Raw genomic sequence first — 26,172 nt, 5'->3', positions numbered from 1 at the left:
CCCCTGATGAGAACCCCCTTGTTCGATTAGATAGTTACCCTTGTCTGATGATTTATGTATGCATGAATGCAGTGTTTCTCATTGCATTTTGGGGTCATTGGGGTTTCCGCAGCATGAGTTCAACATAGTCACCAAAGAATAAGAGGGAGTGTGTGTGTGTGTGTGTGTGTGTGTGTGTGTGTATGAGAGAGAGAGAAAAAAAAAAACTTAAACCAGTTTAGTGTTTATCTGCTTTATACCTTAGGGCAGGAGTAAGCTTTGATTCAATAAAGTAATTCTCAAACACATTGACGTGAGAGATATCTTCTATAATGTGGTGTCCTGTGGATGTAGAGAACAGTTTGTGATAGAATAGAAATTAGTCAAGAACCAATTGCAACTCAAGACTCATTTTTGAGGGGCAGGAAGGATGAAAAACTGAATTGAAGGAACCGATAAAGAATGTACATAGTAAGATCCCATCTCTACAAAAATAAAAAAATTAGCCAGGCATGGTGATATGTGCCTGTCGTCCCAGTTACTCAGGAGGCTGTAGTGGGAGGATTACTTGAGCCCCAGAGGTCGAGGTTGCAGTGAGCTGAGATCGCACCATTGAATTCAAGCCTGGGAGACAGAATAACATTCTGTCTCAAAAAAAAAAAAAAAAAAAAAAAAAAAAAAAAAAAAAAAGAAGCACTGGGCTTTGAGCTTATCTTGAACACACATTGGAAGATATCAGCAGCTGAAGTAAAATGCCCAGGGCTGGGTGCCAGAGGAGAAAGCCAGGTCAGACACTCTGTTCAGAAGCTTTGGGTGGGTGGGTATTTATAGGACAGGCTGCCCTTGGAACACTGACAGAGAGGGTGCCACTTTGCTTTAGTCTGAGAGACCACATAAACACCACAGAAATATCAGTGTCCTGGGACAAGGGAGAGAATCAAGGCATCAGTGTTAGTCTGGGTCAATACACATTTCTAGTCTGCTTTAGGATCTATGTGCTGCTAGTCTGCATTGGGATATATGTGTTGAGTCTTGAGATCCGTTACACTTTTAGAAAATGAGCTTGTGCTGTAAATTATTTATGTCGACTTGTCTTGAAGAGTTGGTATAAAAGACAGATATAAGCCAGGGTTAAAAGAAAGGGTTTTAGTTCCAATATCAAAGGCCAATCAGGGTCATCTACTCTTACTTGTTGGAGGTTTATGATAGCCCTGTCCTCCCCCACCCCGCCAAGTCAGTGTGAGAAGCCTCTTAGTTGAAAGTGACTGAGGTCTTTATATTTCCTTTCTAAGCCCTCTTACATAATGGAATAATATAGGCATTATTTCCTTAAGAGGACACACACTGTCTAAATTCTCAAAACCATATTAACCATATTTTTAATGGGATTTATCTTTTCATTTTTCTTTTACATTCAATGTTATCCTTTTCCGTCTACTTATTAACAGAATTGTTCTGTGTTTACACAGTTCACTATATATTATTGATTTTAATCTGTAATTTTCTAAACTAAACCTTTTGCTACATTTATTAAACTAGTTTTAAAAATTGTTATAATCCCAAGTATATTTATAACTAATATAAAACCTTTCAAATTAAATGTGTAAATTGATGCCACTCCAAAATTAGGCCTTTATTTTACTAACTACAGAAATGATTTTAAGATTGCTTATAGTTTTAGAAATGAAGTACATTTTTTAGTCATGTATTAATGTCTCTTATCTTAGTTCAGTTTATTACATAATGTGTCTTTTTAAAAATAATCCACATTTCTTTTAAATTTTAGTGACAAAATTGCCACTGGGTCCTTTGATAAAACTTGTAAACTCTGGAGTGTAGAGACTGGACAATGTTATCATACCTTCAGGGGCCACAGAGCAGAAATAGTAAGTATTTATTTAGCAATTTATTATTACATTTTATGTTGGTGTTTCTTTTTAGGATTGTATTATAAAAGCTGTGGGTCTACTTTTACAATTAATTTTAAAATTCTTCCTCGTGTTTTTAGTCTGCCTATATTTACATGGTGTTGCCTATACAATTTAAAAATTATTCTACTTAATATCTTGCAGATTCTATAAAGAATTGTATCTTACATTGACTAAATAGACATGTAAAATAATACATTTATAAATATAAGAGCCAATCTTCCTTTTTCTTTTTCAGTGACTTTTCTTTAGAGTACTGACTCAATGAGGGTCAATTAAGCTATAAAAACAGCTTTTAAAATAATTTTAAAACTACTATGTGAAGTATTTAGGCTGATGGTTCTCTGTATATCATTAGAGCTCAAATTTGCATGAATTGTCTTACACTGGGAAATAGCTTTCACTGTTGGGAAGCCCTTGTCTTTAGCCAATTCTGTGACATATCTGATAACAATTAGTGTAATAATTGGCATTCCACAAGAATCAATGATAGCTGTTTATTTAAAAACAAACAGGCTGCTGCTCCTAATGATTAGTAATGCCTTAAATGGTTTTAATCAAAGATTTAAATAGGAAATATTGATCTGATTTCAGTGAATCTCAGAGTTGTGTTGGCCTGTTAATGGGGATCACACCTTTCCCTCCATTTCCGGCCGTCATTAGGTAGAATGATTCTTTCGATATTTAATTCACTTTACTTGTTGTGCCTTGAAGTTACTCTTAAGTGGATAATACCAAAAGAGAATCCACAAATAGAAGCTATCTACAATACAGCAGTAGTTTAAAAATAACAGAGACTTTTAAGGATCAAAGAGAGAAAAGGCTAAAGCCTAGGCTGGGTGCTGTGGGAGAACAAGCAGCCTCTTGTCAAGAGGAGACCTCTGCAGGATTCAGCCTGGGCATAGCAGGTCACACACGTGGTGTTTTGCACAAAGAATTCATCTGAATCCATTAAGGTCGTTGAATCTGGAAGATTTTCTGTGTATAATTAAAAATTTGAAATCTATCTTCCTGAAATTTGTCCCATTTCATGTAATTTAGGTGTGTGTATCATTTAACCCTCAAAGCACATTGGTGGCAACTGGAAGTATGGACACAACAGCTAAATTGTGGGACATTCAGACTGGCGAGGAAGTTTTCACTTTAACAGTATGTCAGTAATGCTAATAAGCCTATTATCTGTGTTCATTCCTATTTGTATTTTTGTTACAAAATGAGCTCTAAGTTGGGTGTTGTTGAGATACTGGTTTTCAAACTGTAGTGGTGAAAGACTGTTCCAGCTGGTTTGCTGGCTATTCCAAAAGACTCGGGTGGAGGTGCTGGGGAAGTCCAAAGAGCTTTTTATTTGGAATAACTTTAGTCTGCAAAACACATAAACTGTAGCTTAGAATCCGTCGCCATCTCTTTGGCTAAAAGGGAAGCAGGTGGAGGCTGGCACTTTTGGAAGAGGCAGAACTGGAGAACCATGCCAAGAGAGTCCTTAAAGCAATGACGGTGAGCACATTTTCCTCTGCCTGCTGGTCTTGGAACCCTCCTGTATCACACAGTCTGAAATGACAGAGGGGCTAGTGACTAGAAGAGAAAAGGCCAAAGGGCACTGCCCACAGAGTGAGTGCTGGTGGGGTGTGCTCTTGTCTGTTGCCACCACACACCCAGCATCTACCTGCCTGCGACCTGCCACTCTCTCCTTCCTCTCACCCCAGCCCAAATGGCCACAACAAAAATAGGGTGACCCTATGTTGTAATCAGCAGGGACAGATGGATGGGAAATTCAGTTTCCTTGTCCTTTCAAAATTATAAATACATTTTTAAAAACATGATTCTTTTCCTCAGAAAGTTTTTTTCTAAGAAAGTTAAAACATGGACTGAGAAAGAAAAAAAAATCACCATTTAAAAATGGCAGTAATGTCTTTTCTTTCTTAAATCTGAGTATCTAGCATTATTAATATAAGTATATTCTTTCCGTTCCCAGTTTTTCCTATTTATTTATTTTCAACTTTTATTCTCTTTTTTTTTTTTCTTTTTCTAACAGCTGGGTCCTCCAGTGTATTTATTTATTTTTAAAACATCATTACTGTCTCTGCTTTCAGGCAAATGTTCAGGGAAAGGTCCCTGTTAATGTTGCACTTTCAACTAAAATGATTCCTTTTACAGACGTTTACAGACATTTCTAATCACACTCGATGGGATGGGTCCTGCTTAGCACACCTGTCTGTGCCAGAAAGTGCATTTGTTTTGCATACTTACAATTCTAATATTCAACCACATTTCATTTTTGTCCTTTGAAATCAATCAGAAAAATCAAGTTATAAATCAACTTTTCTAACTCTGTATTATTTAAAAATATAAATATGGGCCGGGTATGGTGGCTCACACCTGTAATCCCAGCACTTTGGAAGGCCGAAGCTGGCGGATCACAAGGTTAGGAGTTCGAGACCAGCGTGACCAACATGGTGAAACCCCATCTCTACTACAAATAAAAAACTAGCTGGGCATAGTGGCATGTGCCTGTAATCCTAGCTACTCAGGAGGCTGAGGAAGGAGAATCACTTGAACCTGGGAGGCAGAGGTTGTGGTGAGCCGCGATTGCATCACTGCACTCCAGCCTGGGTGACAGAGTGAGACTCTTTCGAAACCAACCAACCACCACCACCAACAACACAAAACAAACAAAATATAATTATGTTAATTTACTAAAATAATTAAGGAATCAAGGGATATATATATACTCCAACCAGCTTCCCCTTTTCAGAGTTCCAGAACCTGCTGTAGAAAGGGCTTTCTTCCCATTGTGTCACAGTTTGATTCACTAACACTAGACAGTAACCAGCTAAAAGCCAGGCCAAAGGCAGGAATTTATCAGTCTATTTCCTGCGAAGTTATCCTAATAATTTTCTTTTAAAAAGTAATCAGTTTTATTTCATACACTGTTTACTTTTGCATACCATCTGTTATTAGCCAGTGGAGCCCTCAGCTCTGTAATGTTTCCAAGACAATGTAAAGGAAGCCCTCTAGTTTCCCCAAACACAACAGCTTTCTTTTGTTTTTAAACATTATTAAGTTAAATGGACTAGCTGCGTGTAAGTCACTAGTTTTTAGTAACCTCACAGAGTTGTGCAGCCATTACCAAAACCTAGTTTTCAAACCTTTCCATCACCCCCAAAAAGAAACCTGTACCCATGTGCGGAGACACTCCCCATCCTTACCCCAGCCAACTGCTCACCTCCTTTCCTAGAGCTCGGCCTTCTCCAGCATTTCCTTTTAGACTATGATATTGAAAACTTGCAGAAATTGTTTTATCTACAGGTGTATGTGACAATATCTGCTCTTTTTCTAGGGACATTCTGCAGAAATCATCTCCTTGTCATTTAACACCTCAGGAGACAGAATCATCACTGGGTCTTTTGATCATACAGTTATAGTGTGGGACACTGGTACAGGAAGGTAATTCTTAGTTCCTAAGAATTGTTTTAATCTGGGTGAGGAGGTTCAGAAAACCTCCTTTTATTTATTAGTTTAAGCTAGTATCTATTAACTCTGCTTTTGATTCCATAAAAGTAGGACATATTGAAAATGTAAGTTAATTCATTCTTGAAAGATATTTCTGATTCACAAAATATGTGCTTTTTTTTTTTTTTTTTTTTTTTTTTTGTGAGATGGAGTTTTGCTCTTGTTACCCAGGCTGGAGTGCAATGGCGCGGTCTCGGCTCACCGCAACCTCTGCCTCCTGGGTTCAGGCAATTCTCCTGCCTCAGCCTCCTGAGAAGCTGGGATTACAGGCAGGCGCCACCATGCCCAGCTAATTTTTTGTATTTTTAGTAGAGACGGGGTTTCACCATGTTGACCAGGATGGTCTGGATCTCTTGACCTTGTGATCCACCCGCCTCGGCCTCCCAAAGTGCTGGGATTACAGGCTTGAGCCACCGCGCCCAGCAATATGTGCATTCTTTGAATTCTGAGCAAATAATGACAAACAGCAACATAAGAGGAGAATGTTAGCAATACTCTGGTTATATAGCTATTATTTATTCCATGGAATACATAATCAAATTTCAATGACTTGTCATTATGTTAGGCATGAATATCATTCATAAATACAACTCTTAGTTAATTTCTCAAATTTAATTTAGTCCAAGAACTTCAATTTCCTTCCTAATGATTTTTGGTCCTAGTTGCCAGGATGTTAATTAAATTAGAATATTTGTGTTGGAAAACTCTGGTCTTGGATTTGTCTGTGATTTAATAGAGGGGCTAATTATCAAAGGTAAGAAATGACAGAGAAAGAAGGGCCTTTCAGTTACTTGACGTGTAGTTTCTGAACAACCAGGGGTGCACTCATCTGGTGTAAGAATACTTCTTACTGCCTTTACTATTTGTTACCCATTTGTTTTTGAAATGTTGCCTTAAGTAGCATTATTTTGATAGTTTAAAATTTAAGTACATTGTTGTCGAAATGAAATTATTAGTAGCTTCTTTTTGAGCAATAGTAAATCATACTTGTTTTATCAAATATATTATTTTGTAAAAACCAAAATTTAGATTAGCTTACACAGATAGGCTTGGCATCATTATTCATGTGCATATACTGAAGTAAGATATCTTGCACTAGTTTTAATTATTTCTGTGTTGTAGGAAGGTATATACCTTAATTGGTCATTGTGCTGAGATTAGCAGTGCCGTATTCAACTGGGATTGCTCTCTAATATTAACTGGCTCTATGGACAAAACCTGCATGGTGAGCCACATGAATACGTTTGCTTTGCTTTATATTGTGTCTATACTCTTTACTGTGTCAGATAGCCATTATAACATTAACACATTTCAAAGGTGATATAAAATGAAGATACTAATTTATGAACAATAATTGGTAGTTTTTAAAATGTCAAGTTTTGGATTTTCCAAATTTGAAGGAATTATGATGTAGTAAAGCAATTCGAATTGCTTCAAGTGTATTAACTATCTTATGTAAGAAGGCATTTTATTTTTATTTAATATCCCACTGTTCATTTATAGAACTTCGATGAGTAGAGTGACCCTCAGAGAGCTTCAAAAACAGTGTTTCCTTGTCCCTAAGTTTCTACACTTAAAAAATGGTTGCTAAGAGATTATAGTATGGAATTATTGTTTGATTATTTAACAAATATATTATAATGTTATAATGTACTTTTCATTTTCTTACATTGTAGTTTTATATCAAGCTTGTAATTCTTTGATATCCTTCCTATAAAAAGAGCACAACTCTTTACCAACCAGTAAAGCATACACATTGAGATAGTTTTTCTTCCTTCAATGCAGTGGCAGATTTAAATATCTGGCTTTGGTTTTCTCTGTGACCAAGGTGTGCCTTGCTTGATAGTTGGCTGTGGTCTCTGGTCATGAATCAAAGGAAATCTAACTGAACATGCCAGAATTACACAAGTGATTTTTGCACAGCTGTTTAACCAGCCTTAAGCATGTCATGAAGACCACTGGCCATCTTCACACTTGAGACAGAAAGTCACAGTCTTTTGTTTTCTGTTCTTTTAATTGTAGCTGTGGGATGCTACAAATGGGAAATGTATGGCAACCTTAACAGGCCATGAAGATGAAATACTAGACAGCTGCTTTGATTACACTGGCAAGCTTATTGCAACTGCTTCAGCCGATGGTAGGTGATCTGTTCATACTTTTAATTTTTGGAGCGATTTATGCTTTGCCTGATAACCACACATGATTCTACATTATAGGTCATTTCTTTGATGACAAGCTGTGATAAAAACCATGTCTCATCTCTATGGTGACCATGTATGTCACTATAGCATGTCTATATCTTATAGCTGATAACCACATGTAATGTTATGCAATGTCTGTGTCACCTCCTAGGTAACAAGGTATATGAGGTATTTGTCATATTCTTAATATCTATGTATAATGCTATATTCTAGGTCATCTCCCTGATTATGTATGACGTTACCCTGTGTTGGCCTTGTTCAACTTGATTGCCATCAATAATGCTATAATCTTTTTTGTAACCACATGTGCTATTCCACTATGCCTACCACATCTTCATGATAAGCATACATGATGCTATGCTGTACATTATCTCTTTGATTACCACTTGTGATTCTACACTATATGTCATCTTATTGATAACCATCTATGGTGCTATCCTAGGTGTGCTTCAATTCTGTGATGGTCACGTGTGATACTACACTATACCTGTCATCTCCCTGTTGCTCACATGTGATGTGATATTGTGTCTGTCTCATCCCCTAAGGATCATGTTTATTCCTACATTGCATCTGCATCATCTTGTTGAAAGTTGCATATTATGCTACACTGTGTTTTCATCTATTCCTTTAAAACCGCATTTGATGCTGGGCCATAGCTGCATCATATCCTTGATAATCATATATGATGTAAAACCGTGAGTTACCTTGCTGACAAATACGTATGATACCAACACTATGTCTGAATCATCTCATTGAAGCCACATGCAATGCTATACAATGTCTTTATTATCGCAGTGACAACCATCTGTATAGATGTACTATGCATGCATTATGTCCTGGGTAACATTTTATAATACTGAACAACAAGTCATTCCCATGGCAACCATGTATGATGTTATATTATGTGTCATCTCTTTGACAACTACATGTGATGATTCATTGTGTCTGTGCTATTTCCCTGGCAAATATTTATGATGCTACCCTGTGTCTACAGCATATTCCTGACAAACATGTTAACACTATACAATTTATGTATTATCTCCCTGACAGTTTCTTATTTTACACTAAACTATGTCTATACCATGTCCTTGATAACCACATGGTACTATACTGTGTCTAATTCATCCTATGTCTCCATGGCAAGCATATGTGGTGCTATGCTAAGAGTATTTCATATCATGACATCACAATACCATCCATGATGTGTAATAACATATGCATCACTTCATAGCTTATAGAAGTATGAACTATGCATTATCTTCCTGAAGACAACAGATGGTGTTAAACTACATCAATAAACCTAAACCTGATGACCACGTATGAAGCTACACCAAGTCTGTGTTATCTCTCTGATGACCACATATGATGCTATATTGTATCTATGTCATGTATCTGACTCCTGTGTTTTAATTTACACTGTATCTGTTATCCTGTTATCCTCTTTATAAGAATGTGAGATACTATACTATATCTTTAATTATTTATAACCATGTATAATATGATACTATGCCATGTTTTAGTATTTCTTAGAAATCCATGTATAATGCTATAGTGGTTATACCTCATTGCCCTGGCCAACATGTCTGCAGGGTCCACTCTATCACATCAGCACCTTTAGAAAGACGTAGGAATCTACATTACGTTTGGATCATCTCTTTGAAATTTGCTCGTGACACAGTACTATGTTAGGTCACATCCTTGAATACTATGTGTGATGCTGTATTAAGTGTCATATCCATTGTGAGCATGTATGATATTGTACTGTGTTGACAACTTGATAACCTTGTGTCATGATAAAATATGTAATTTCACTGACCTCCATTTATAGTGCTATACTATGATTACATCAGCTCCTGGACAATGATGTATGATTCTTGTGTTAGTCAAGATTTTTCAGAAAACATACATGTGTATACACACACACATATGTATATACACACATATACGCATGTATATATCCTATTGGTTCTGGTTTATACTATATAATTTTATATTTTATATATTTATATATAATATATATTTATATATAATTGTATACGATGCATACTATGTATAATTCTGTTTATACTATATATATAGTATATAACCAATAGTATATAGACACACACACACATATTTATATATGAAGGCTGAGAAGTCTTGCCATACACAGTCTACAAGCTGGAGAATCGAGTCAGTGGTGTAATTCAGTCCAAGTCTGAAAACCTAAAAACTTGGGGGACCAGTGGTGTAACTCTTAGTGTGAGGTCCAAAACTTGAGAGAACTAAGAAGGGCACTGGTGTCAGTCTCAGAGTCTGGGGACCTGGGAACCAGGAGCTCTGATGACTGAGGGTCAGAGAAGACGGATGTCCCAGCTCTGGAAGAGAGGGGAATTTCATCCTTCCTCTGCCTTTTGTTGTATCCGGGTCCTCAATGGATTGGATGATGCCTGCCCACATTGGTGAGGGTGGCTCTTTTTTACTCAGTCTAACACCCTCACAGACACACCCAGAAATAATGTTTTACCAGCTTCCTGGGTATACCTTAACACAGTCAAGTTGACATATAGAATTAACCATCAAAATGCCACACTGTGTCTGTGTATATCCTGTTACCTACATCAGTACACTAAATCTGCATCATCTCCCTGTCATGATGTTCCTGGGGCATCCTAAAACATGTGTTATGCCTACATTATTCTTTGGTAGTCATATATGATGTTGTACTGTGGTAATTTCCTTGATGATTATGTATGATGCTATATATATGCATCAAGGCCAGGCATGGTGGCTCATGCTTGTAATTTCAACACTTTGGGAGGCCAAGGGGGGAAGATCACTTAAGGCCAGGTATTTGAGACCAGCCTGGGCAACATAGTGAGACCCCATCTCTACAAAACATTAATACAAAAATTAGGCAGGTGTGGTGGCATGCACCTGCAGACCTAACTATTCAGTAAGCTGAGGAAAGTCACTTGAGCCCAGAAGTTCAAAGTTAAGTGAACTATGATTATACCACTATACTTCAGTCTGAGTGACAGAGTGAGACCCTGTCTCCTTGATAAATACATTCATTGATGAACACACATACATACACACACACACACACACACACACACACACACACACACACACCCCTCATATTCTAAACAGCCATATGTGGTGTTACATTATTTGAAATATTTTGGAAATTATGTGTGATGTTATAGTATTATTATATCACCACTTTAACCCCATAAGATGGTAAAATATGTTACTTTATACTATTTCTGCATTAAATTCATGATAACCATTTATTACACTAGCCTACAATTCATGTCCAGGACAAACATATATGATACTACACTACATCTGTGCCATTTGGAAAACAGGGTATGATGATGCAGTATTTTTGTGTTACTGCCCTGACTACTATTTATAATGCTGCAATATGTCTGCTTCATTTTTACGATAAGCACCTGTGACATTACAACATCTCTATGTCAAATCCATGGTATCCTCATATGACACAAAATTATAATATGTATTTACATATTCTTATATATTACATGCATATATTATATATTACATGTAATATATAAAAGTACATGTAATATATAATATATAACAAAATTACTTGTAATATATAATATATAATCATGTCATCACCTAGATTCTTTTTTCTGTATCTGATCATCCATGAGACCCTGATGTCTTGTATGCTGTGTGTCATCTCCCTGATAATGTATGACACCACCCTATATCTGCATTATCTCTCTGACAACCTAAGTAAGCTTATACTATTTTTGGGCCATATGCTTGACAATTGTATATGAAGCTATACTATATCTCATCATGTTCTTGACAACAGATGAAACTATACTATACTTGAATGAGTTTTATAATCATGTATAATTTTTTATATATATACATATGTATAAATTACATTCTGAGATACTGGGAATTAGGACTTCAACATATGAATTTTAAAAGGACACAATTCAGCACATAATAGCACATATGACATACTGCGTTGTTTGCTTCTTCTGCCTGGAGGATGTGCATTATTTTATGTTTTTATCATCTTCCTGAAACCACTTAAATTACGTTGTAACTTCATCATGCCCTTTACAAAGGGCCATGCTATACCTTATTGGTGACATGTCCTCGTTATTTAAGGATGATGCTACAATATATTCACTTTGTTTCCCTGAGGATCATTTGTAAGCACGTGTTTTCATCCTCTCCTCGGCAACAACTTATAATTCTCCACTATGTCTGTGTCATTACCTTGATAACCAAATATACTCTTTCTGTATCGTCTTTCTGACTACCACATATGACACTGTGTAACATATGTGTGATATCCCGGATAGCCACATGTGATGCTATCTTATCCTTTACGAGATCGCACTACGTCTATGTCATCTCCCTTATGGCCACAAATGGTGGCTACATTACATGTGTGCCATCTCCCTGACCACATATGCCCTTTACATCAGGCGTCCCCAAACTATGACCCGCGGGCCGCATGCGGCCCCCTGAGGCCATTTATCCAGCCCCCTGCCGCACTTCAGGAAGGGGCACCTCTTTCGTTGGTGGTCAGTGAGAGGAGCACAGTATATGGTGGCCCTCCAACGGTCTGAGGGACAGTGAACTGGCCCCCTGTGTAAAAAGTTTGGGGACGCCTGATGTAGAATGTCATGCTAAGTCTATGTTGTCTTCTTTTTCTTTTTTCTTTGAGATGGAGTCTCACTCTGTTGCCCAGGCTGGAGTGCAGAGGCATGATCTTGGCTCACTGCAACCTCCGCCTCCTGGGTGCAGGCAGTTCTCCCGCTTCAGCCTCCCGAGTTATGTCACTTTCTTGGTAATCATGTTTGATCTTATCCTGTGTGTTATCTCCCTGATCACTGGATGTAATGCTAAACTGTGCCTGTGTCATCTGCTGTCACCAATATGTTATGCTACATACCGTGTTCCTTATCTTCTTGATGATCATGCATAATGCTGCACTGTTATATCTATTTTATATCATTGGAGGCCTGTACGTTGCTACACTTTGTCTTCGTCATCTCGGTGATAACCGCCTATTGTGCTTCATTTGTATTCTTTATTTCCTTGAAAACGAAAATGTTTTCCTATGTCTCTGCCACCTTGTTGAAAACCATACATAAACTATACTGCTTTCATCCCCTACCTGTTAATCATGTAGGATGGTATATTCTGACTTATCTCTTTAATGATCATATAAAAAGCTGCTGTGTGTCTGCAGTGATACACATGACAATTGTGGATTGTGTTTTCATATATTTGCATCTATATGTCTTAGACAACTGTGTGTGCTACAGTATCACTCCAATTCTCTTTGGCAAACATATGTGATGCCACATTTTAGGTCCTATCACTGATGATCATGTTTGATGCCCCAAGATATCTGCATCATCTCTGACAGCTATGTGTTGTACAATAGTATCACTGCTTATAGCATCATAAATGCTACAAAGGAGCTTGTAACATTTGACATGTATGTATATTGCTAAACTATTTCTCTGTCATTTCCTTTACAATCACAATCATGCATGAGCTTGTACTATATCTGAATCATCTCCTAGCCATCAAAGTGACGTGCAATTTTAGGATTCATCTTTCAGAATCACAAATGAGAACATCTTGATTACCATTTGTGACACTGTCTTTTGTTTGGGTCTTGATATCACCACATATTGTGTTAAAACACAACTGCATAATATCTTCATATCCCCATGTGATGTTATGCTATGTGTACTTCATTTCCTTAATGACTAGAGATGATATTATACTAAATTACCTCCTTTATAACCATGTATTATACCCCTCTATTTTTGAGTCATTACGTTGAAAACCACGTGACATTATACTGTGTCTGTTTCATCATGTTGAAAACCACGAATAATGTTTTTCTTCTTGGTAATCACATGATGCCTGTTATTTATATGGACTCCCTTGTGACATTTATGATGCCATAATATGGGTTATTTGCATGAAGAAATCATCACATCACATTGTACAACTTGAATATATATATTTTTATTTGTCAATAATAAAAATGTAAAAAAAGTACTTATGAGAAAACTTTTTTAAAACAGCAGTTCTCCTTTTTTATTCAGTTAATAATTGCATAACTTTATTCCCTGTATGCCTCAAAATCTCTTACAAAGGTTATATTTGCTGAGTAGACAAACTCAAAGTTGTAGAACTTAGATATGTGATTTGCTGGCTCAGGGATTATGAGCAAGGTTTTTATTTTTACTTATTAATTTTTAATTTTACTTTAAGTTCTAGGATACATGTGCAAAATGTGCAGGTTTGTTGCATAGGTACACATGTGCCATCATGGTTTGCTGCACCTATCAACCCATCATCTAGGTTTTAAGCACCACATGCATTAGGTATTTGTCCTAATGCTCTCCCTCCCTTTGCCTTCCACTCCTGGACAGGCCCTGGATGTGATGTTCCCTTTCCTGTGTCCATGTGTTCTCATTGTTCAACTTCCACTTATGAGTGAGAACATGCAGTGTTTGATTTTCTGTCCTGTGTTACTTTGCCGAGAATGATGGCCTCCAGCTTCATCCACGTCCATGCAAAAAACATGAACTCATTCTTTTTTATGGCTGCAAGGAAATTCTTGTATAAAAAAAATCTGGCCAAAACGGAAACACCTTGTGACTAACATACTTTTAAGTAGTCACATATCTTTATGTTATAATAAGGTGTAGAATTTTATTGGTGATGTATTGTAATTATACAGTGTTTCATTGTCTCTCTTCAAAATTACATTTGCATGCTTGCTGTCTTACTCACTAGGACTTTTCAAAGGTGATCCCTTGCTCATGCATATGTCTTCCTTATACCCTAGAATGAAAATATCCTGAGGCTGGAGAATTTTATTTTTTAAAATAACTCTTTACTTTTTTTATCTTCTTACAGGTCCTGGCTTTTAATAATCATACCTTAACTGTAATTCGTCCACCCTTTTCATTTTAAATATTATTCTCATTGATAGAAAGACTTACTCAATGATATGTACTAAAATATCTACTTTGTGCCAGGAATTGTTTTAGGAATACGGGATATTTGAGTGAACAAAAGAGAGAGAAATCTCTTCCTTTGTGGAGTTATGTTGTGAAGTGGGAGGCAGACCATGTGTAATGCCATACTCGTATCTTGTATAGAATGTTAGATTACGTGGAATGTTCGACTTTGTAAAATGTTAGAAGTTGGTCCACACTAGGAGAGGGTAAAAAGGCAGAATTAAGGAATCAGGATTCTTAGGGTGAAGGAGATTAACATCAAGCTCGATTCTAGTTTTGTTTTCTCTATAATCTGACTTTTGCTCTGGCCGTGGTGATGCTATTCTTCCTTTGTTTAATAAAACATTACTTTGAAAATATCTTTTTTTTCTTTTCTCATGTTTTGTAAACCTTTTCTCATTCTGTGTTTCCTAGAAAGTCTTGATGCTTAGAAAAATCCTTTAAAATTTATCTCTGGTCTTTGCTCCTAATTCCCTTCCTAAAATTTAGATCTCATCCAATAGTTACCTGTGCAGCAACACCTATGTGTGTGTGTGTGTGTGTGTGTGTGTGTATATATATATATATATATATATATATATATATATATATACCCTTTTTCTTCTTCATTGGAATTATTCTCAAGGCTGATTTTTTTGTTTCTTTAGTTGTATTCCTCTCTGTAAAACAATTACGGTGTTGCAGGCCATATTAATTCTGAGTTTTCTGAAGTTTAGAAATGTAGTTATATAAAATTTAGAGTATAGATCTATGCAGGACGTTCTCTTTCATGTTATTGACTCTGAAAACAAATTGGTCACTTCCCTTTAAGGCTTTTGAAATGTCCCAATAAATTTCAAATTTATATATTTTTAAATCACATTAATTCTAAAATAGCAAGTTTTATTTTGTGTACTTCCTTGTGAAGTTGACATTGTCAGAAAGACAAGTAAAAACTTTGTTAAGATATTTTACTTGTCTCTGGATGCAAATCAAGTACCTACAATTTTGTGTCCTTGCTGTATTTGACTAGTATGTAATGCTATAATTAGAGATTTAAAAAAGCAGCCTTCATCTGGCAAGGCAAATTGTAACTTTTCTTCCAACACAAGTTTTACTAATCATGTTTTTCTCTTTCAATTCTTATTTAATTTATTCATCTTTTACTTCTAAGGAAATGTCCATAGTACTTATTCCATCAGTTTCTCTATCCATCATCCATTCATCCACCCATCTGTCCATCCATCCATCCACACATCTGTCTGTCCATCCATCCATCCATCCATCCATCCATCCATCCATCCATCCAACAGCTATTTATTGAATGGCTACTATATGTTTGGCATTTTTGGCTGCTGGAGGCAGAGGAGGAACAAAGCATTCTATTAGCTTTTTCTGTGGAAAAGGGTTTTTGGAGCCTGTTCTTTACCTGCTGAGTAGTGGCCGATGCTCTTTCTTGGGATGTTCCTTGTGCATCTCCAGAAACTCAGACTCACACCTGGATGATTGTATCATGCTGGTCTTGCTGCTTATTTCATCACCTGCCTCTCGAAGCTTGCTTTAATTCTTCTTTTTCTCTTAAAGTTTTTTCTTTCTGGATTGCTGTTTCTTACTCTCTTTTCTACCTTGGAATGTACTATTTCTTCTATTAAGCTCAGGGCTAGAGAGAAGCTTCCTTTCACCCTCTCCTGCAGTAGGACCAGCTGGCATTTAGAATATTAACTATCTGGCTCTCACCACAGGCAGGAAGACTAACTTAGAACAGAACTCATGTGTCAGAGGGGGCAGATATTTATACAATGCAAGGTCTTTTAGCCAAAGTTCTGTATTTAACATGAATTTATATGTATCCCCACCCCTCTCAAAAAGGAACAGCAAGAATTTTCAGTGCAGCCACAAGGAAATGCATTGCCAAACTGGAAGGCCATGAAGGCGATATTTCAAAGGTGAGTTACTTTCTTATTTGGAAAAGTGTATTTACTTTCAAAAAATAAAGAGCAAGGCCTGGATGCAGTGCCTCATATGTATAATCCCAGCACTTTGGGAGGGAGAGGTAAGAAGATTGGTTGAGACCAGGAGTTCAAGACCAGCCTGGACAATATAGGGATACCCCACCTCTATAAAAAAGAAATAGTTGGCTGCACATGGTGTTGTGCACCTGTAGTCTCACCTACTGTAGAGGCTGAGGCAGGAGGATTGCTTGAGCCTAGGAGGTCAAGGCTGCAGTGAGCTGTGATTGCACCATTGCATTCTAGCCTGGGTGACAAAGCAAGACCTTATCTAAAAAAAAAAAAAAAAAAGCATGCTTAGTGTAAGTAGGTCTATTGGAACTGAAGTACTAAGGTTTGTTCAGTTGTCTCATTTTTTTCTAGAAATCACTTACCTAAAGACTTGAATTTTAACTGTGTCCTCAAACTTAGCATAATAAATGATTTTGAAAACCTCTTGAAAAGTATGGGACAACATTCTCCTCCACTGTCAGCAAAAGATTTAGTTAGCTGAAAATACTTAATACACTAATTTAAGGAGTGTGTAAAGTGCTTTTCCTGGTTCTGGTAAACACATACATTTATGTTGTGCAAAAAATAAGCTGTGTAGCAAGTATCAAGTGCTCTGTAAATTAGATGCAATTGAGGAAGTAGTTCCTGAAAACATTTAATACCTAAAGTATAAAATTATCCATTTTGGAACTACAAAGCTGTATCTTAGGATTTTGTATAAACTTCCTCCAAAAGATCATTTACAGAGCAGGTCTACCCAGTCAGCAGTCTGAAGATAGATGTGTCATCAGAACTTCGTAGAGAAGGCTAGGACTTGGTGGCTCTCACCTCCCACCTCAGCGCAATCCTTGGTTTCCTGTCTGAGATCAGATTTGTTCTTGCTTTATAAAACATCAGCTTAATGACTTTAGGTTTCTGAAGGCTCCAGCTAGACCCTGGAACTCTGCCCCATGCTGTACTCCTGGCCTTCCTGCCTCTGTACCTACTGCTGGTGGTCATTGCCCTCTGGCTGGTCAGTGGTTGTCTCCAGGGCATGCAGACCATGGCGTCTTCATAAGCTGGGAGGCTTATGGATGGCAGGAGGGGATGGAAAAGTGGGGTGTGGCAGGTAGGATGAGGAGGAAGCCTGGCCCATGTTTCTGAGAGTCTGGCTAGGTAGCTATTGATACGTCTGGGGTGTTCCCTTCGCAAGTACATGTCTATTTTTATGAATGACTGAATATAAATAATTCTCTAGTGCTATTTTCTTAAATTTTATGTTTTTTAAATGAATATATTACTTATTGAATTGGCATCTGGTAAGGGCATTTCTATGGGGTGCAAAGCTAAAGTATTCACTCATTCGGCGAACACGTTTAGAGAGTGTTCAGTGGGCTGGGCATTGCACAGCCCATGGTAACACAGTAATAGAAACAGATATGGCCCTGCCTTTCTCAAACCTTCAGTCATCCATCCAGGAGATCACCCAAATCACTATCTTCTGGTGATTAGAGAGGGATGTAAGTGTGATGCCCAAAGGAAGGCAGGACTAACAGGTTCCTTTGAGGGTCACCCAGATAACTCTTGGCAGCACCTGGCACATGGGAGGCACAGAAGCATATTTATGGAAAATGCTATCCTTGGGGTGGCAGTAGATGAGAGCATCCCTTCTTACAGTTCTGACGTTCACTTATTCCATGGCACAGATTAGAGAAGAATCTGTTTTTTTTTTTTTTTTTTTTTTTTTTTTTTTTTTTTTTTGAGATGGAGTATTGCTCTGTTGCTCAGTCTGGAGTACAGTGGTGCGATCTCAGCTCATTGGGACCTCCACCTCCTTTGTTCAAGCACTTCTCCTGCCTCAGCCTCCGGAGTAGCTGTGACTACTGTCACACACCACCATGCCCGGCTAATTTTTGGATCTGTAGTAGGATGGGGTTTTATCATGTTGGCCAGGCTGGTCTTGAACTCCTTACTTCAGGAGTTCAACATCTGCCCACCTGGGCCTCCCGAAGTGCTGGGATTACAGGCCTGAGCCACTGCTTCCAGCCTGGATCCATATGCTTTTGACCACAAAGATGACACGAGGGTTTGGCTGTGGAGGAACCTGACTCATGTGGACTTCATCTGCACCAGGGCCCTGCCTCTTCGCATGGAGAAGGGCATCGTGCATCTTTGGAAAGAAGCTGGGTGGGGAATATTCAAATTATAAGGATGCTTTGGTCTTTATTCTTACAAATGTGAGGAGTAGGTAATTAAATTTTCTCTCTGGATTTTAATTTCCATGTATTAGTCCCTGAAATGTATTTTTTCCATCATGAAGAAATGGTTCTATGCAAGAATAAATACCAGACTAGGCAGGTGACATGTGCTTAGTAATGCTATTTTTTTTGCTGGTAAAAAATATATTTGGAGCCATTACACAAAGCTGTGATCAGTTTTCTTTCTCTTTTGCAGATTTCTTTCAACCCTCAAGGGAACCGTCTTCTAACTGGCAGCTCTGACAAAACAGCTAGAATCTGGGATGCTCAGACCGGCCAGTGCCTCCAGGTTCTTGAGGGGCACACAGATGAAATCTTTTCATGTGCTTTCAACTATAAAGGCAACATAGTCATTACAGGTATGGAAGACATCAAAACCATAGATTTATTTTTTCTTAATTGGCTGTTAGAGTTCCCAAGCTTAATACTTAAAAGAGTTCATTCCTATCCCCTACCTCTTTTCTGGAGTCACTAGCTCATCTTGGCTTGCCCTCATGCTTTCATTTTTTAACTTCAGTTGTATTAGGACCCGCAGGAGTAAGCTCTACCATGGACTGTAGTAAGGCTTTGTGAACTTTGGATTTTGTTTGCTCTGCATAAGGTAGCAGTTTGATAGCCTGCCTTACTGGTGACTAAATTTCCCCAGTTGTTGTCTGTCAATTGAATGGTTAACATTTAGTCAGCCAGGCACATTGGCTCATGCTAACAATCTTGGTGCTTTGAGAGGCTGAGGCAGAAAGAATGCTTGAGGCTGCCCTGGGCAACATAATGAGACCCTGTCTCTACAAAAATTAGCTGGGCATGGTGGCATGTACTTGTAGTCCCAGCTACTCAGGAGGCTGAGGCTGGAGGATCAGTTGAGCCAAGGAGTTGGAGGGTTCAGTGAGCTGTGATCATGCCACTGCACTCCAGTCTGGGTGACAGAGTAAGATCCTGTCACAAGAAGAAAATTCAGTTTATGTCAGTCAGTGTTAGCAACCAAAACAAGTCAGGATCAAAATTCTCCCTAGTTGGCTCTACAGCCCGTTAGAGATTTAGGCTCTGAGCAGAGTTGTTTTCTCTTCAGTTGTCCTCTGCTAAAGCACTAATGTTTGGGGGAAAATAACATTCTGATCTTATGATCTTCAAAATCTTTGCGATTATGATTTTCTGGTGTTAACTAAGATGTAGGTACTTCAAAAGCACTGGGAAAATAAGCCATAGATTTTCATTGTGAACACAATATCAAATATTTCCCCTTGATGAGAAAAGAGGCCAGGGGCTGTGATAGAGGGCACAGGGCACTCCTGCAGGGAGTGAGAAAGAAGGAAGACCAGCCTTTCCTGGTCCGAATGGCCTCATGTGAGGCCGGCTCTGCAGTACCTCTTCCCTCAGCCGGTTTTCACAGAAGACCCTGGAGAGTTTAGGGAAGGAATGCTAGTTGTGCCTCGTTTTGGTGCTGGCACATAAATTCCTGAGCGCTCCTAAGATGCTGCTGATTAATTTAGTGTGTCCCAAAGCACCAAGTGCTTAACATTGGCTCACTAGACAACAGCTTGTTAGAATGGTGTGACGCTTCTGTCTTGCCATCGATAACAGCAGTCACTTTATTTGAAAGAACCTACTCTCTTTTCTGAGTGGACCCCAGCGTGATTAACTGTGGGCATTTTGTAGTGAGTTGTCAGAGGCTGGGTTTAGAATCACAAAGTAGATGACAGAAAAGTAGCTGTAATGGTCTTTACAGTTTTTGAAATGTGAAGTTTCATTTTGTGGGATATGTTTTTTTTTTAAATTAATTTTCCTTTTTATGAATTATTGTCGGGCGGTCACTTAGGTCACCAACTGAGCTAACCGGCCGCCCGACGGGATATGATTTTTATAGGCTTTTCCAGTTCTTAAGGTACTCACACTTCTTATACTGATGTTATGTGCCTGGTTTCTGAAGGTGAGAAAACCAGTAGTACCCCCGATGATGAGAAAACACTCCTAAAATTTTGAAATGTTCCAAAGTGATATGTCTTGCCTCCTCCTAGGCTTATCACCCAAACCTGGAGATACTCAAAGTCAGGCCGGGCATGGTGACTCATGCCTGTAATCCCAGCACTGTGGGAGACTGAGGTGGGTGCATCACCTGAGGTCAGGAGTTTGAGACCAGCCTGACCAATATGGTGAAACCCCAACTCTACTAAAAATACAAAAATTAGCCAAGCGTAGTGGGTATGCACCTATAGTCCCATCTACTGGGGAAGCTGAAACAGGAGAATTGCTTGAACCTGGGAGGCAGAGGTTGCACCACTGCACTGTAGCTTAGACGACAGAGTGAGACTCTGTCTCAAAAAGAGTCAGTGTAGTTTCACTGGGCGGGGATGTTTGAGAGGAGGGCAGAGGCGATGACTGAGGTGGCTTCATTCTCAGGTTCTCTTTCATTCTAAGAAGCCATGAATCTTGCTAGTGTGAGTGGGATGTGTACCTGCTTAATTTACAACTAGCTGGTATCCTGAAAAACAAAATCACTACTTCAAAAATGCTTGATCTGCTCCGAGACTCTGCAGCTAGCCATGGAGAACCTAGCCCATTTAACACATTGCTCATTACCAAAGACCAGAAAATGTCAACTTGTAGAAAGGGAGAATGAGGTGAATGAAATGAGGAAAATATAACTCTGTGAAATCTGTTTTATTAGGGAGCAAGGATAACACCTGTAGGATATGGCGTTGACGGAAGGAAGCTGATTGGTGAGCAGCCGTCCTAGCAACGGTCAAGAACTTGAGCTTCATAAACAGTAGCGCTTTTAATGTTTCTAATGCTTTCTCTTTTTCTGCATGTCAGCTATTTATACAACTGTCTTTTATTTCACAGATATGACCATTCAACATGACAAAGTTATGTCACTCCTATGTCATTATTTGATAGAGATGGCAGGACACAGTGTAAAGTTTGGCTAATGCCACCAGTGATTTCATTTGTGTTTTTTTTTTTTTTTTTTTTTTTTTAAAAGCATTATGATGCTGATAAAGGAAACCACAGTGATTTAACAACTGTCTCCGGGATTCTACTTTGAATCCTATTGTAATAATTTCTGTTGAATAAAGTGTTTGGAGGAAATTCCTTGTCCATTGTACATCTGTATTTATGATGTATATTTTTAAGGTGAAGTAAGGGAAATAATGTGGATCTTATTTAATAGCAAATATCTTCTGTATTGATACATTGAAAAAAATATTGGCAGGTTTATTTCTAAGGAAAAGTTAAACGTTAAAAGTTAAAAGTGGGCCGGGCGCAGTGGCTCAAGCCTGTAATCCCAGCACTTTGGGAGGCCGAGGTGGGTGGATCACAAGGTCGAGAGATCGAGACCAACCTGGTCAACATGGTGAAACCCCGTCTCTACTAAAAATACAAAAAATTAGCTGGTCATGGCGGCACGTGCCTGTAATCCCAGCTACTCAGGAGGCTGAGGCAGGAGAATTGCCTGAACCCAGGAGGCGGAGGTTGCAGTGAGCCGAGATCGCGCCATTGCACTCCAGCCTGGGTAACAAGAGCGAAACTCCGTCTCAAAAAAAAAAAAAAAAAAAAGTTAAAAGTGGCTCACACCTGTAATCCCAGTGCCTTGGGAGGCCCAGGCTGTTGGATCACTTGAGGTTAGGAGTTTGAACTAGCCTGGCCAATAGGGTGAAACCCCATCTCTACTACAAAAAAAAAAAAAATTAGGTGGGCATGGTGGTGGGTGCCTGTAGTCACAGCTACTTAGGAGGCTGAGGCAGGAGAATTGCTTGAACCCAGGAGGCAGAGGTTGCAGTGAGCTGAGACTGAACCACTACACTTCAGGCCAGGCGACAGAGTGAGACTCCATCACATACGCACACACACACACACACACACACACACACACACACACACACAATCAATAAATAAAATCTGGATGGAAAACTATTGAAATGTGAGAGAAAATGTTCAGATGCCAATCTGAGTACCGCTGAAATATTTTAAAATGTTTTTTAAGAGCTTGGTTTGTGTGAAGGTGCCCAAATGCATATTAAAATTAATGTTAACAGAAAAGCACAAGCTGCAACTAATGAGGCTTGAATCTGAAGTGAGGGAATGCCTGATAATCTTATAAAATCATTTTTTTGAAAAGCTTCATTGAGATGTAATCGATATATTAAATACTGCATTTATTTAATGTATATACATTTTCATGAGTTTGGACATGTGTGATGCCATCATTAAAATCAAGGCACTAAATATGTTCATCACCTTCAACCATTTCCTTGTGTTGTTTTGTGTTTTTGTGTTGTTTGTTGGTACCAGAAATTTACATGAGCCTTATCATTTTAGCGTATTTTAAGGTGTACAATACTTTATTATCAACTATAGGTACCGTGGTATACAGCAGATCCCTAGAATTGTTCTAGAACTCATTTTCTTAATGACGTGAGTAATACCAATATGGCTGAGTGCTTACCATGTACCGGTAGTACCCAACCACTTTATGTAGAACTTCTCATTTAATCTTCCTAGCAACTGCCACAAAGTAGATACAAGCCCTGATTTATAAACCAGGAAAGTTAGTCCTTGAGAAGTTAAGTAATTTGCCAAGGGCATCTGGATATTAGGTGGTGATGTGAGTTTTAGAAACCAGGGATTACCCTGTGTTCTTAAGTAAAGAAGATTTAATATGGAAGAGGAGAATCAGATGTATGAGTAGATGAATTGAAGGGAGAATTACTTCTAAGATTATCTATGGATGTTAACCCTCAGGAAGAAAAAAAATGAAACAAACACGGGCCACTTGTGTGCTGGGTCACACCTTTAATCCCAGCACTTTGGGAGGCTGAAGTGAGAAGACTGCTTGAGCCCAGGACTTCAAGATCAGTCTGGGCAGCATAGTGAGACCCCATCTCTACAAAAAAATTAAAAATATTAGCCAGGTTTGGTGGTGCATGCCTGTAGTCCCACCTACTTGGGAGGCTGAGATGGGAAGATTGCTTGAACCCGGGAGGTTGATGCTGCAGTCAGTTGTGATTATACCACTGCACTCTGGCCTGGGCAACAGAGCAAGACCCTGCCTAAATAAAATAAATAAATAACAATAAAGTAAACAAACACAAAGATAAACAAAAGCTTCGTTGGGACTATTGGAAAGAAGAAGTTCCAAGATGATGAAGCCAAGAACTTAGATTGCAGCAAACTTTGCCAAAATTTTGCTGCTGTTTTTTTTTTCTTAAAGCAAGCCTGTTAAGCTTTTTTTCAGCTTTATTGAGGTATAATTGACATGTAAAAATTGTATTATTCAAGGTATACAATGTGATATTTTGATACCACAAAATGAAGTAATTACCCCAGTCAAACTGCTAATTAACAAATCCATCACCTCACAGAGTTACCTTCCCCCCCCCGCCCGTGGAGAGATTACTTAAGATCTACTCTCTTAGCAGATTTCAAATATGCATTATTTTTAGCGATAGTCACCGTGCTGTGCATTAGATCTCTGAAACTAATTCATCTTGAAACTGCAAGTTTGTACTCTTTGATCAATATCTCCCCATTTTTCCCACTCCCTGACACCGGGTAACTACCCTTCTACTTTGTTTCTATTGAGTTCTACTTTTTAAAATTCCATATGTGAGATAATGCGGTATTTGTCTTTCTTTGTTGTGCTTATTTCACTTTGTTCTCTAGGTTCATCTATGTTGTTGCAAATGCAAGAATTTTCTTCTTTGTCCAGGCTAAATAATATTACATAGATCTTTATACAGGCATACCTAATTTAATTGCAATTCACTTTATTGCACTTCTCAGATATTGCATTTTTTGAAGAAATTTAAGGTTTGTGACAACCCTGCCTGGGGCAAGTCTGTCAGTGCCATTTTTCCCACAGCATGTGCTCAATTTGTGTCTCTGTGTCACTTTTTGGTAATTCTCACAATGTTTCAAACTGTTGTATTTGTTATGGTGATCTATTATCAGTCTTTGATGTTACTATTGTAATTGTTTTGGGGCACCAAGAATTATGTCCATATAAAACAATGAACTTAATAAATGTTGTGTGTTCCCCACCAACCAGCCATTTCCTATCTCTTTCTCTTTCCTTGGTTCTCTCTGTTTCCTGAGATGCATCAACACTGAAATTAGGCTGATTAATGACCTTACAATGGCATCTAAGTGTTCATATGAAAGGAAGAATCACATGTTTCTCGGTTTAAATCAAAAGCTATAAATGATGAAGCTTAATGAGGAAGGCACAGTGAAAGACAAAATAGGCTGAAAGCTAGGTCTCTTATGCCAAATAGCCAAATTGTGAATAAACGGGAAAAGTTCTTGAAGAAAATTAAAAGCACTACTCCAATGAACACATGAATGATGAGAAAGCAAAACAGCCTTATTGCTGATGTGGAGAAAGTTTTAGTGGTCTGGACAAAAGATCAGACAAGCCACAATATTTCCTTAAGCCAAAGCCTAATCTAAAGCAAGGTACTAACTATCTTTGATTTTATGAATGTTGAGAGATGAGGAAGGTACAGAAGCAAGGGTTGAAGCTAGCAGTGGTGGGTACATGAGGTTTAAGGAAAGAAACTGCCTCCATACATAAAAGTGCAAGATGAGCAGCAAATGCTAATGGAGAAGCTGTAGAAAGTTACCCAGAAGTTCTGGCTAAGATCTTGAATGAAGGTGGCTACATTAAATAAAAGAGTTTCAATGTAAACGAAATATCCTTTCGTTAGAACAAAATACCATGTACGACTTTCATAGCTAGAGAGGAGAGGATGCCTGTCTTCAAAGCTTCAGAGGATAGCTGACTCTTGTTAGAGGCTAAGACAGCTGACTCTCTTGTTAGAGGCTAAGATAGCTGATGACTTTCATTTGAGGCCAGTGCTCATTTACTGTTCATGAAATCTAGGGCCCTTAAGAGTTAGGTTAAATAAACTGTCTGTGCTCTGTCGATGGAACAACAAAGCCTGGATGAAAGCACTTCTGTTTACGGCATAGTTTGCTGAATATTTTAAGTCTGCTGTTGAGATCTACTGATTAGAAATAAATTTTTTTTTTTCAAAAATATTACTGCTCATTGACAGTTCACCCCGTCATTCAAGAGCTCTGATAGAGGTCAATGAGGAGATTAGGTTTGTTTTCACGCTTACTAACACAACATTTTTAGCCTATAGATCAAGAAGTAATTTTGACTCTCAAGCCTGATTATTTAAGAAATACATTTTGTAAGGCTATACCTGCCATAAATTGTGATTCCTCTGATGGATTTTGGCAAGGTAGACTGAAAACTTTCTGTAAAGGATTTCCCATTCTAGGTGCCATTAAGAACATTCGTGATTCAT

At 38.2% G+C, this 26,172-nt stretch overlaps 1 protein-coding gene across 4 annotated transcripts in view; it reads left to right on the top strand.

Moving 5' to 3' along the window:
• DAW1 (dynein assembly factor with WD repeats 1) overlaps positions 1 to 22,347 on the top strand; it is a 46,710-nt gene extending 24,363 nt beyond the window's left edge. Inside the window, exons 5-13 of one of the 4 annotated variants that reach the window (XM_039469887.2) lie at positions 1,766 to 1,865; positions 2,949 to 3,056; positions 5,245 to 5,351; positions 6,540 to 6,642; positions 7,440 to 7,554; positions 16,495 to 16,571; positions 19,059 to 19,221; positions 21,525 to 21,576; positions 21,701 to 22,345. In XM_039469887.2, the coding sequence (XP_039325821.1) occupies positions 1,766 to 1,865; positions 2,949 to 3,056; positions 5,245 to 5,351; positions 6,540 to 6,642; positions 7,440 to 7,554; positions 16,495 to 16,571; positions 19,059 to 19,221; positions 21,525 to 21,559 (808 nt within the window). In that variant the 3' untranslated portion in view covers positions 21,560 to 21,576; positions 21,701 to 22,345. Of the gene's footprint in view, positions 1 to 1,765; positions 1,866 to 2,948; positions 3,057 to 5,244; positions 5,352 to 6,539; positions 6,643 to 7,439; positions 7,555 to 16,494; positions 16,572 to 19,058; positions 19,222 to 21,524 lie in introns of all 4 variants that reach the window. The other 3 variants (XM_039469888.2, XM_039469890.2, XM_039469889.2) reach the window with 3 other exon arrangements.
• Positions 22,348 to 26,172: the final 3,825 nt, after the last annotated feature.

Source organism: Saimiri boliviensis, chromosome 5, assembly GCF_048565385.1.
Source record: "Saimiri boliviensis isolate mSaiBol1 chromosome 5, mSaiBol1.pri, whole genome shotgun sequence".
NCBI classification, from domain to species: domain Eukaryota; kingdom Metazoa; phylum Chordata; class Mammalia; order Primates; family Cebidae; genus Saimiri; species Saimiri boliviensis.
The sequence above is the reverse complement of the archived record's forward strand: the minus strand, read 5'-3'. Positions and strand labels throughout refer to the sequence as shown.